The 13,467-nt window shown below is 38.4% G+C and overlaps 1 protein-coding gene across 6 annotated transcripts in view; it reads right to left on the reverse strand.

The window, feature by feature from the left end:
- The window catches only part of INTS13 (integrator complex subunit 13), a 35,066-nt gene that overhangs the window by 11,834 nt on the left and 9,765 nt on the right, over positions 1-13,467 (reverse strand). For all 6 annotated transcript variants that reach the window (XM_054037214.1, XM_054037232.1, XM_054037196.1 and 3 more), the window contains 6 exons: positions 12,243-12,445; positions 11,194-11,274; positions 9,182-9,272; positions 6,865-6,993; positions 5,001-5,085; positions 239-328 (listed from right to left, as the gene is read on the reverse strand). In XM_054037214.1, the coding sequence (XP_053893189.1) occupies positions 239-328; positions 5,001-5,085; positions 6,865-6,993; positions 9,182-9,272; positions 11,194-11,274; positions 12,243-12,445 (679 nt within the window). The remainder of the gene's footprint in view (positions 1-238; positions 329-5,000; positions 5,086-6,864; positions 6,994-9,181; positions 9,273-11,193; positions 11,275-12,242; positions 12,446-13,467) is intronic.

The raw sequence follows: 13,467 nt of genomic DNA on the forward strand, positions 1-13,467 counted from the left end.
GTATGCCAAATCACGGCAGTAGATGTTGCAGCCTCTTTGGAGGTCGGCTGGTAGAGGCTGCAACAAAGTAGAGCTGTGGTAAGAGACACTGGGTATAGGAAACAAAAAGGAGAGGAACAGTAGTGCAATCACCAGGGAATATTATTTCTGTGTTTGGATGCCGTGGGGGGGAGGAGAGGGGACCTAGTGCAGGACAGAAAGTGTTTCTCAAACATTTACAGAAAAATACAGTACCTACCAACACTGTTTGTTCGCGGCGTGCACCATTTTAATGTTACAGTTTCTTTAAATGTACCCTCTCTGCTATTGCCACCTATATGATTATCACCTGCAACATCAAGTTAGAGAAAATGTACCATAATAAATTAGTCAGTAGTCTTCAGTTCATTACATTATAGAATACAAAAATCTAGCAATCATAACCCTTATATAATATATGATGGTGCTGCACAAACCCTCCTATTATTTGAATGAGAGGGTTTAACGTACAAAATGTCTTATCTGGAATCTGAACTTGATTTTTGAGAGAGAACATGATGATTTTTTAAAAAGTAAATATTCAAAATAAGCTTAAAAACATCCCCAAACCCAGAAGTTTTCAGAAGTAACATCTACAATTTTAATTTTTTTTATTTTATTTTTTTTTAAATGAGCAAAGTTATTGCAGTACAGACAAATTTGGGTGTAAGAAACCATGCATGCAAAATACATAGGTGTTCAAGTAGGCATGTTCAACGTAACAGCTACATTGAGGCTCCTGAAAAGGTGTCCTCTAAATCTCATTTTATTATTTAAAGCAAAAATATATTTACAATACTTTTAAAGTTGTAACAGGACAAGAAGTTTATTTTAAAAATATGTCTAATATGCTCAAAGGATGGATAATGGCCTTCTGTGCAAAAATTCTGCACCTCCTAGGTGTCAGAACCTTTGTTTTGAACTGATCAGTTATAATTAAAATTTTATTTTAAACAGCACATCCCAAAAATCATAACTGAAAATATCTCAAGAGCACATTTGACAAGTTGTATTGCTTTCTTCCCATTGACAAAAAATAGTAGGTATTGTTATCGATCTCTTTATTCTTTCTTGTCCAATGCGAACACCTCTCATCATGTAGTTCTGGCCATGTATATTAAGATACATTGCTAAAACACTTCCTTTCAACCGTCTTATTTACAGCTGGTCTGACAGGAAGCAGTGAATTACAGGAAGGCAATAAAATATATAGACATATCATAATGCTTCCAAGATAATGCAGTAGATTCTTACTAATTAGTGCTTTGCTAATCTGAACTTCCAATAATCTGCACATACTAAGGAAAGATAAGTTTTACATGAAGTTTCAAATTGCTGGTGTTGCCACTTACAAAATATACTTCAAAATAGGACGCTCTAGACCAATAACTCGTGGCTGAACTAGATGCAAGAGTCAACAGGTATATATTGGGTTATGTGGGAGGTCAGACTAAGTGATAAACACAGTCCATTCTGATTATGAAATCACAGAAACATGTACTAATGGGTCTTGAATGATCTGTCCTTTACTTCTACAAGTAGTCTTTACCCACACAGAAGAAAAAAAAAAAAAAAAAAAAAACCACATTGAAGTCAACCCTGCAGGTTGCTGTTAAGGATAAGATAATGGCAATAATTTTATATACTCAAACAGAGATCTTCTAAAGAATGTCAGTCAGATCTATTTCATCTCAATTGTGGAGCAGCCACAACACCTTAAAAAAAAAAAAAAAAGTCAAACTGGTTCAAATTACCACTTTCCTGGTCAACAGAGTTAATGTTTTTAAAATTGGAAATGCTGCCTAGTCTGCTCTCTCCTGTCCAATATATTCCTATAGACGAGCTTGAAAAATTCATTTTGCTTCATAAACTTGTCCAAGTAAGCTTTCCCAGGTGAGTGTCAATTGACTTCTACAGAATCCAGGCTTCTGTTTATGGCTGCAAAGAGAGCATTCTAAATCTGGCCAGGAAGTAAACACTGCTGTCCTGCTTTTCTACAGACTACGTCTGTGATGCTTCCCACAGCTTTGTTAAACTGCAGCAGACTGAAAACTTAACAGTACTAGCAGTGTGATGGGGCAGTTGCCCCACACAGGGAGAAGAAGGGGTTAAAAGCAGCAGCAGGGAGACTGCGCAGAACCCAGGCATCAGGAAAGGGCTTACTGAGCCCATGGATAGGGGGAAGGCTTGCTGGAGCAGCCAATCAGGGCCAGCGAGAGTTGTATATAAAGGGCTGTTCAGCCGAGCAGAGGGGAGTCTCTCCCTGGAAGGCAAGGGAGGAGGACTGGCTAAGAAGCGCCATAGATAGAGCAGTGCTGGGCAGAGCAGCAGAGTGTGAGGGTGAGCTGCTGGCTGACCACTGCCAGGCTGGGCCTTGCAATAAGAGCTGAGAGCGTGCTAGGGCTACAGGGGAAGTGGCCCAGGGAAAATAGGCAGCAAATTGCAGGAGGGTAGTAGATCGCTGCCGGCTATTGGGTCCCTGGTTGGGGACCCAGAATAGCAGGCGTGCCTGGGTCCCGTCCCCCCCTTGCCAACGAGGAGGTGGCTGATATCCAGACTGCAGTTTGCCCCTGAGGCGAGGGGCTGGACCTTGGACTGCAGTTGGCCGCTGAGGCAAGTGGTGAGACTAAGGACTGCCAGTCACCCGGAAGGGGGGAGAGATACCAGAGTGGGGGCACAGCTGGAGGACCGTGCGCAGAAGAGGACGCTGCTGTCCGGGGAGTGATGCGGGTCCAAAGAGTGGAGACAGTAGAGACAGCAGGTATGACCCCACTAGCTGAAGGCAGACCATGGAAGGGCCGTGAGCTAATTCCCAGGATGGCCAGTGGGAAGCACCGTGGTGGCAAGTCCTGCCCCCTTACAAGCAGTATCACTAAATAAATTCAGAACCCTGAATTAGTTTCAGTTTCACTTTCCTGCTGGTTGGGAAGAGAACAGTGTAGGGAAGTACCTTGTCCATCTTTGCAAAAAAGGCTTTCAGATGAGAATGATCCTTCTAGAAGCCAAAGGCTTACTAAGGGCGTTTCAAATTTTTCAGACACCGGACATCTCCCAGCCACAGGAAGATATAAAAGATGGAGTCCCAAGGAGGTTTCAAAGACAGTATGCAAATAGAAAACCCTGCACTCCCACCTTTCTGAGTAGCTGGGAGGAGAGGGGGCCAAAGGGTGTAGGCCTCCATATTTATAGATTTACACAGAGAAACAAAGAAAAACCCACATTTTACTGAACGGACTGTGGATGAAAAGAAAGGGAGTGGGGGGGAGAAAAGAGGATGGAGAAGCAATTTTATTATTCATTTAAGCTGGGAAGACAAGAAAAGACACTCCCTGGCTTATAATACATGTCCAGACCAGTATAAATGCATTATTGTTAAGGATACAATTCTGTCACGGAGGCCATGGATTCTGTGACTTTCCAGGACTTCTGGGCCTGAGCGGCAGCCAGCCCTGCGGCTGTCCAAGCAGCAGCTGGGGGTTGGATCAGCCCCCCTGAGGCTGGAGCAGCAGCAGGCTGGAGCAGCTGAAAGCTCCTGACAGTGCTTTATTTGTCTATCCTACTGCCCCAGGGTGTTTTAGTAAGAGTCAGGGACAGGTTGCAGGCTTCCATGAATTTTTGTTTATTGCCTAAGAGTTGTCCCTGACTTTTACTAAATACCTGAGATAGAATCTTAACCTTAATTATTGTACATCCCATCATCTCTCTCTTCCCTCACTGCTTCAATTAAAGACAAAACTGCATAACATTTTTGATCACACATCATTCAAATTCTTTGACAGAATAATTGTAAAAGACAATTAGGTAGTTTCTCCCTCACAGTAACCCATGGTAATTCAATCTCTTTCTAAAAAAACAACACACCTCATTAAAACATGCCACCCGCTTACCCCCAGCTCAGATGGTTCTAAATAAAAAGGGTGGGATATCTGTTTCATATCTTTCAATATTTTAAGGGTGGAAGTTTGTATCTGCTCAAAGTGAGTAAAATGTTTTAGTTAAATCCAATTTTGGCCTTTCAATATTTGTACACTAAATTAGAGCTCAGACAGCCATACCCTGTTTCTAGACCACAAGTATTCTACATGGCAAAGCTGTTCAAACTAAATTTATTTCTAAATTGCACTGGAGTTGGGTTAAACTTTATCAGAGGATAGTAAGAGATGAAACCAAAAGCTAAAGATCATACTGGAAGAGAAAAAACTGTGGGAGAATAAGGTTAAATTCTCAAATAATCTCTGTCAATTTTAAGAGGAAGGAATTACTGTTCAGTCTAATATACTGCACTTGTCAGTTGTCAGTATTCTACAGGACATTTAATCTAGCATACCCAGAGGTACATCAAAGAGGATGATACTTTCATATGCACATTTGATTGTCTCAAATTTTTGGAAACAAGTTTGTGTGTCTGTCACTGAAGTAATTGGTTTCCATATTTATTTAGACACTGACATGCAGCTACCTGGATAGAGAATACTTCCTATAACATCAAAGAGAATTTGGCCTGTCACACGATCCTCTTGCTCAAAAACTCCTGGACGTTTGTTTAAGCATCTGGTCTCTTTTAACTCATGAACTGGCATTCTTACATCCAAGTGACAAATTGAAATGCCTCTGGTTCCATCAAACACACATTCTGAATGCATGTCTAATCTAGTTTGATGTTTATATGTTATTCTTTCCTTCATTATGTCTCCTCTTTTTAAAAATAATCAGTTAAATTGAATAATCCAAGACCAATTCATTTTACATTACATTACATTTTACATTACATTGTTGTAAAGAAAATTTAAAATTTCAATTAAGTCTGCTATACTTAGTTAAATCTTGTCCTTGCTGAAGAAGCTTAAAGTTTGCATCAATTTAAAGCCCAGATCCTGAGCTTTTGAATGATCTTAAAACAGTTTTTATAGAAGTGTTCTATTAGGCATTTTTAATTCTTAGATTACTCCACCACTTACTTTTTACATTTTTTCCCTACTTACCACTTTTTATAAAGTCTACATGTGCATCTTTGTGATGAAGAAGCTCCACATCATAATTGGCAGATGTGTTAGCATGTTGTTCTTCCTTTAAATAAAAAGAAAATTCAAAAAGAATCTGGTTTATTTTTTTTTAAAGGATTGTTTGTTGTTTTTATAAATGGAGAATGATATTCTACATTTTACCTTTCAGAAGAAAATAAAATTTCAAGTGAATCAGACAATAAGGGGTTGCAACGTTGTGGAAATGGTTTGCTTTCTGATCTATTTAAAGATGCAATAGCCAGCTTTTTTTTTTAAATCTATCATATTGCTATTTATATAAATGCCATAAATGTGCACAATGCCTAACACACAGATAAATGACATTGACAAATTCTAGTTTTTTTTCCTTCCTCTTCTTCTCTATATAAAGCTTAAAGATGTAATATAACAAAGATACATAGTAGCATCTTACACCCAGAGCTACAAGAAACAGATTGGGAAACTTGTAATTTCCTAACCAGCACCCAGTAATTCTAACTACTAGAGTCTGTTGGCAGAGTCACTTTTCTTTTTTTAAATCTTCTGAGAATTTCTTTTTAACCTGAACTAACGAAAGAAACCACTTACAGTAGCAGTTTATCATGTTCCTGCGATTAACAACTAGAAGCTATTCAATAGTTCTAACGGCAGGAATGACGCTAAAGACTGGATGTTTGTTAAAAGAAGGACACAGCATCTTTAAACAGCTGCATCAGCAAACACCATATACAATAAATTAGCAAAAACAGAACAGTAATCTTGGGGAATTTATTTTGAGTAAATAGTACACAGGGAACCCAACATATTCTATTCCTAAAAAAGACAAAGGTAGGAGGAAGAGGCATACCAGCAGCACACAGGGCAGTAAGTTACAAATAAGGTATTTGTGAAACTAAAAGAAAAAAAATATATCTATCTATCACATTTATACTATGATCCATGTTAAAGCTGAAAGTTGTCAAAACAAACTAAAGTATCAGTTTACTTAATTTAACACACACAATCCGCACACTACTATCATTTATTCATTTTAAAAGAAGTGAGCACTGGGTAATCACTTATTTTTCCTTTTGTGCATTCTTTAGTTTTGCTAATAAACTTCCCCCCTTTCAATATCGGTGCTCTTGGTCTGGCAGTAAAACGTAATTGAAGCTGGGGGGCTCCTACTTACTAAAAGCCAATTAGAATTTTTAATTACATTAATCTTCATTGCCACTGGGATGACAATTAATTAAAAAGAAAAATAAATGAGAAGTAGGGATGTATGTAGCTTCTATGTGGGGGAGGGGAAAGTCATTTAATATCTTCCATTACTAGAGGCAAAAGTAATTTTCTCCTCCCCCTCTTGATTAAGCAGCTCAACATCAGTTGAAAAACCATTATCCTTTGGTCAGAAACTATTAGTTACAAACACCTTTATGGTTGGGTGGGCATGAAAATGACAGAGGAAAAAAGACTCACTAAACCACTAAAATGCACAAAGGTCAAGAATATCTAATGAACACAATTATAAGAGACAAAAGAATCACAGACAAAGTAATTTGAAGTAAACAAGATTATATTTATATAAAATAATATGAAGTGGACTGAAATAACACTTGTATTGCCGAATCGAATTGCTGACATAGCAATACAGCATTTTGTTCTGTGATCCTTCCTTTTTTTCCTTCTTAAAATGTACTAACCTGGTCACAGACATTGAATGTGGGCTAATAAAAAACAGAAAATATGATATGGAGAGAAAAACAATGTAAAAATTCAATTAAAATAAATATTAAAATTTCAAAACAATTTAAAGTAAGTGATTCAGCTACTTATCATAAAGCTCTAGATACAATTTTACCTTCATAGGGATATTGGTTATTGTGGTTGAAGCCAGATCAAAGTGCTGCTGTACTAAAACGTTCAGTTTTGTAGCCAGATGCCGTCCAGCACGGACACTATGTACTTCACTGGTTAAGACTGGAGAAAGCTTTAAAAAAAAAAAAAAAAAAAAGACAGAATGTACAGTATCAATGTTTTCAATCATCAAAATTTTAAGCTTGGTGACTTGCATCACCAAGTTCAACAGAAAATGTGATGTATGGTTCTTTAGAAGGATATAAACAGTTTAAAGTCATCTTAGGTGCAGTGATGTTATATAGAACACTTTGGTTCAGTTAGTCATCATAACTTTATCAAACACCCTGAACACCAGAGAGTTGTTAAACTGTGACCCTTCCTGCCAATAAGAGGCCACCTCAGTGCATGAGACTAGAATCCAAGAACTCCTGAGTTCTAATCTCAGCTCTGCCACTGATCTGTCATAGGGCCTGAGGTAAGTCTGTCTCCCTTTCCCAATCTGTAAAGTGGGGACAGTAGTCTTTTATCCATCTACCTCATGTGTATGTTTCATAGACACTTGTATAACATTCTGAAGAGATAAAGTGCTATATGTCATGAGCTGATATAATGAGCTGCAAGGAAGTCCTGTCTAATTTTCCTTGGCCAGAGGACTGTGTTATAGAGGGGAACCTCAGAATATGGTGAAGGAGTAAGAGTACTCTCTGCTTCTCACACCCATTGCATAAATATTTAATACTCTGTACAAGGGCTTTGTGAAGTTTATAAAGCATTTGGAGGTTCTCTGGTAGAAAAGGTATTATATTTATTTTTACTCCTACAATGAAATATAGGGTTGGATTTATTTCATGTTCAGAAGGACAGTTTAAAAAATAAATCTGCAGATTTTTTTCGCACTTTCAATTAACCCAATAGTTTCACTTTAGTCTGGCCATTTTAAAGGGACGCTGTCAAACTAGAAAGCTTCCTTTAAAATATATATATATATATATATATATATACACACACACACATATATACACACACATATACATACACACACACATACTCCTTTACTTCCGTTACAGCCAACACCTTCTGATTAATAAAACAGAGCAGGACTGAAGAACAGCAGAGCACAGTGGCACGTACCAAGTGGTACATGTGTGGTTTTCGACCTACAGTCACTATAAATATACGGACTGCCCAATAACATGCACTTGTAAATAAGCAATGAAAATATCAGCATACAAAATAATTTTAACTTAATGTGTCAATATTATTTATAAAATACAATTTCTTCTTTTAGGACATTTATTTTATTGGTATGTGGATAAATACTATAGGATTTTATCAACTCCTGAGACACCACAAGCATACCTGCAAAATCACCCCCTTGGAAGTAGATTTTAATTAAATGTCAGTGGAAAGAATAAGATACAAACAAGTCCATCTGCCAAGTTTAAAATAACATATTGTGCAATACAGTTAGTCAAAGTACCGACAGGTTGGTTAGAATAACATATATGTGACATTTAACAATATTCATGCTCTGGCAGGCTATCAAGCTCAGCAGCAACAGAAATTTGTATGGGGAAGTAGAGGTTCCTGGTGGCCAGCAAAGTGTTCTTCCATGGATACAGGAAGTCCCAGTGAAGTAAATATCTCATGTAGGTCTTGTTTTTTCATTGTACTGTAATCTCCCTTCCCACAAATTAAAACTCAGTTTTCCTTTCAAGAGGTCACTAAACAGCTCAATCTGCAAAAACTATAAGATGAATGGCTTTACTGCAAGTCAGTAGTTAGCAAAAAAACTCAAGCAGGCTGACAAAAGAGATACCATAACTGCATGCCAATTGCAAAAGGAGGGGAAAATAGTTATCAGAAACAGACACTGAAAATGTCAACTTCTTCAGAAACTGTCACATATACCTCTTCCTTTACAAATAGTTTCCCAGAGACCGGATACTCAAAACATTACTGCTAAATTTTCAGCATGTATTTGTCTACCTAAGTCTGTAGTATAGACCTGGCCTTAGGTAGGTATAACTATGTTGCTCAGAGGTGTGAAAAATCCACACCCCTGAGCAACAGTTATACCAATCTTAACCCTTGCGAAGACAGCGCAATGTTGACAGGAGAGCTTCTCCCATCAACATAGCTATTGCCTCTCAGGAAGTAGGAGAGCTCTCTCCTGTCGGTGTAGGAGTGTCTTCAACTAAGCACTAAAGCAGTTCCTCTGTGCCAATGCAGGGTTTTAAGTGTAGATCTGCCCTAAGTTGGTTTGTGACATTCAGTACAGTGGTACCATTTTTTTTAAAGCAATTTAAGCTCCTTACCTCTTTTTTAAAGCGATCTGAAACAAGGCTATCTTCACCAACTGGATAGGTGTGGATTAAGACCAATTCACACTTCTGGATCTGCATGAGGCTTAGAAATCAAATGTTCTATTTAGTAGGTCAGCAATGCAGCTGTATGGCACATAATTCGTGTCAACTCTCTTCCATGCAAGACTAACTTGATTTCCTGAACACTGCACTAGTCAGAAGCACCAGAGACAAATTCTGCTTTTGAGTAAGTTTTGTCAGGACTTGGTGTTTGTTTATTCCATTTTATAAGCACACAAATCTCTGTCACTGGAGATTTTAAAGAGCAGGTTAGACAAACACCTGTCAGGGATGTCTAGATAATACTTAGTCCTGCCATGAGTGCAAAGGACTGGACTAGATGACCTCTCAAGACCCCCTTCCAGTCCTACGATTCTATGAATTTATAATTGAAAATATGGTCAGATTTCCAGCTGAGAGTTTTGAGGTGCGAAACAATACTGTACGTCTGTAGCACCTTCCATTTAAATATCAATGGGGTAGATAGATCCTCAGCTAAAGTCAGTTGTCATAGCTCCACAGAAGTCAATAAACCGATAACAATCGATACCAGCTGAGGATCTGCTCCTAAAAGTGTTTTGCAAATATCAATTAATCCCCATTAGGTACAGAAGAAAAAATGGAAATTAATAGCCTGAACGATTCTGAGCACCCTCACCTCCCAGTGGCTGGAGTTCCACACACAGCCACTATGCAACTTGCCTAACGTTTTCACAAGAAAAATTTGGCTGCTGGAAAAAGAACCCAGATCTTGTACCTCCAATCCTCCATTGTTTCCAATGTGACGTGTTTTAGTCACAAAATCTTTTCACCTTTACATAGCATTTAAATAAAAACCTGATTTCCTGGGACCCATAGTACCATTTTAACATTTATGAAATTGTAAAAATGCAAACGGTGAAATGAAAGTTAGATGTAATGTGGTGGATTATAGTAACAACATTTATTTGTATTGTGAAAATGCCTACAGCCAACCAGGATAAGGCCCCCATGTACAATGTAATAGACAGTTCCTGCCATCAAGAGCTCATAATCTAAATAGACAAGCTAGACAGAAGATGGGGAAAAGGGATTTAACATAACATTCCTTTTTTTTTCCTTCTTCAGTATTTTATTTCTCAAGTTTCAACAGAGATACCAGGCCAAAAAAAAAAAAAAAACCCCACAACCCTATTTGAAAACTAAAAGCAATTTCCAAGCACAGAAGCTTTTGCAGGCTAAAAGTAACTGGCATGTAAAACTAATTCAGTGCTACCACCAATATGCATTGCTCAAAGCATTAATCACCAGCAGTATCAGGTATTCTTCAGATAAATGATTAGTTACAGAGATGTTTTCCACAGCTGGGCTAAATTATCTTCTTTACTCTTCTCTTTTATACCTCCCTGCTTTAAGAGATACCAATCTAAAGAAGCACAGTCTTGTGCAGGGCTATGGTACAGGAAAACATAATGGCTATAACTCAAGACCTCAGACTACAGGGTTGTGTTTTAGTATCTTCCTCATCTAGTTTCCCCTCTCTGTTAAGCGTATCTTGAGGAGCCATTTGAATGTTCTCAATAAACAGCATCATATAGATCAGTGGTAGGCAACCTGCGGCCCATCAGGGTAATCTGATTGTGGGACATGTTGATCCCCCATCTCCCAGTGGCCGCGGTTCTCTGTTCCCGGCCAATGGGAGCTGCAGAAAGCGATGGGCCGCAGGGACATGCTGGCTGCCGCTTCCCACAGCTCCTGTTGGCCGGGAACAGAGAACCACAGCCACTGGAAGCTGCGGGGGCCCGTGCTTGCGGATGGTCAACATCAGCAATATGTCTCACGGCCCGCAATCAATTACCCTGTGGGCTGCATGCGGCCCGTGGGCCAGTTGCCCACCACCGATACAGATCAATATTTCGTAAAAGGCACATCAGAGTTGGCATATGCGAGATAAGAAAAACTGTGCTTGCAGATTGAACACTCACTGATCTGAATTAGCTGCAAGCTTGTTATGCTCATGAATAGTTTCCTGGACGCAGTCTTCAAGCATTCGAACGTGGCTGTCACTAAAAGAAGGGGGGGAAAAAATTACCTTAGAAAAAGAGAAAAAATTAACCCAAATACTTTAGTAAATGGCTTATTACTTTTACAGGTCAAGAGGATTTTGAAAAACTTTTGTGGCTATATTTGTTTCACTAACATATTGCTCTTACTGTTTTGGCATGTAGATGCAGCACAAATAAGAGCAAATGTCAGTTTAAAAATTTTTCAACAAAAGTATAAATAAGTTTTGCTTTGCAATATTTAAAAAAGTCAAAGTACAATTTTAATTAAATATACACAACCTTATCTTTTTTCCTAGATGCATGTACAATTGAACAAAATTTCAAATCTTATACACTAAGCCCCAATCTGCAACTTTTTATGCGTCTGTGGACTGCTCTGCCTGTGAGCAAGAGGCACAGGATAGGTAAAGGACTTGTCTACACTTGAAAATTAATTTGGATTAAAATAGGTTGTGAATTTAAAGCACACTAGCTATTCAGGAATGTACAGACACCACTCCCTCCTTACTTACTCATGAATATGAGTAACTTCTTCCAATTTAGTTTAATACACTCTGATTCCTGAATAGCTCCATGTGGAGACAAGCTTTAATTCTGTATCAAAATTACTAACCCTTCATAAACCATTAATCCCAACAGAACTACGCTACTATACTCCTTAGCCCACCAAAACTCTTTAACCAACTCTCTCCTGGAAACTCTCTACCATTAATGCTCACTTACGTAAAACAACGAACTGTTATCTTGAGTGTCTCAGCTGACCTTTCCTGGAGGAGTACGTTAGGAGAGAACTTGTCTGTAAAGTACCGGTAGCCAAAAACTAACTATTAAAGGCATTATATGTCAAAATAAAAATACTGAACTACATAAAGAAAAAAAAAAAAGAATCAGAAGACAAAGGATCTAGCCTATTTATAAAACCATTAATTTACACACACACACACAAAATTGCAAAATCCTGTAAACACCTTTTGGCATTAGTAATGCAGATTATTCTTCCTCTGTTTCCAACACGTTCAGCATTTTCCATTAGCATGGTTCGGGCCTCATGCTGGTATTCTGTGATTTTGCAGAGTGTTTCTACTGCTGCAACCAAACCATGCAGTATGCTGCAGCATTCTGGGTCCGCACGAGGATTAGGTGGTCCAACAGCTGCTAGAGCTGCCATTAACTGGTTAAAAAGAAAAAAAGTTTTGTTGTGAAGTTATGATCTTCGCTATTACAGTAAAATGATCTGTTACCAGAAGTCATTAATTACAATTTATTCTACATACAAATTAACATTGTCAGGGGGAAAAAAATTAGTGCTCTATTTTCAATATTCAATTGATTTTGACCCATAACCAACTTGCTGGGCTAAATATTTAGCCCTAAACTCTCCGCCCCCAGCAACAGTGCAGAAGTAAGGGTGGCACAATATGGTGCACTGCTACCCTTACTTCTGCACTGCCTGTGGAGCTGGGCCCCTGGCCAGCAGCCACCACTTTCCAGCCACGCAATTCTAAAAACAATGCAGAAGTAAGTGTGGCAATACTGTGATCCCCTCTATGATAGCTTTGCGCCCCCCTCATGGGTTGGGATCCCCAGGTTGAGAATGCTTACTTAAGGGCTTTACATGTTTATATTTTGCTGTCTATAAATACACATTCATGCTTTGTTATAACACTGTGAAATTTAAGATTAATATTAAAACCGTGAAATTCAAGATTTTTAAAATGTTATGAACATGAAATTTACAAAAATGGACAATGAATTTGATAAGGCCCTAGCTAGTAGCCAAGGCACAACCCCATGTTCAGAGTATCCCTAAGCCTCCAACTGCCAGAAGCTGGGACTGGACAACAGTGGATGGATCACTTGAAATTGCCCTGTTCTGTTCATTCCCTCTGAATCATCAGGCACCAGCCACTGTCAGAACTAGATGGATCACTGGCCAGACCCAGTATGGCTGTTATGTTCCTAAAGTTGCAAAGCCATTTCAATTATCTTCCTTTATTACACACTTCTAGTTTTCTGAAAGCTACTTCTTTTGGGCTGAAAACATATTTTTTATTATTTCGCTAATATAATTAGGACTAAAAAGAGGCTCATCTGAATGAAGATTTTTATGTAGGTCCTGACAAAGATATTCTTGATAGTTCTTTCTTACCAAGACTATGATCATTTGCTGTTTCTGATGGTAAAATTAGACCT

This window comes from Malaclemys terrapin, chromosome 1 (assembly GCF_027887155.1).
Source record: "Malaclemys terrapin pileata isolate rMalTer1 chromosome 1, rMalTer1.hap1, whole genome shotgun sequence".
Lineage (NCBI taxonomy): Eukaryota > Metazoa > Chordata > Testudines > Emydidae > Malaclemys > Malaclemys terrapin.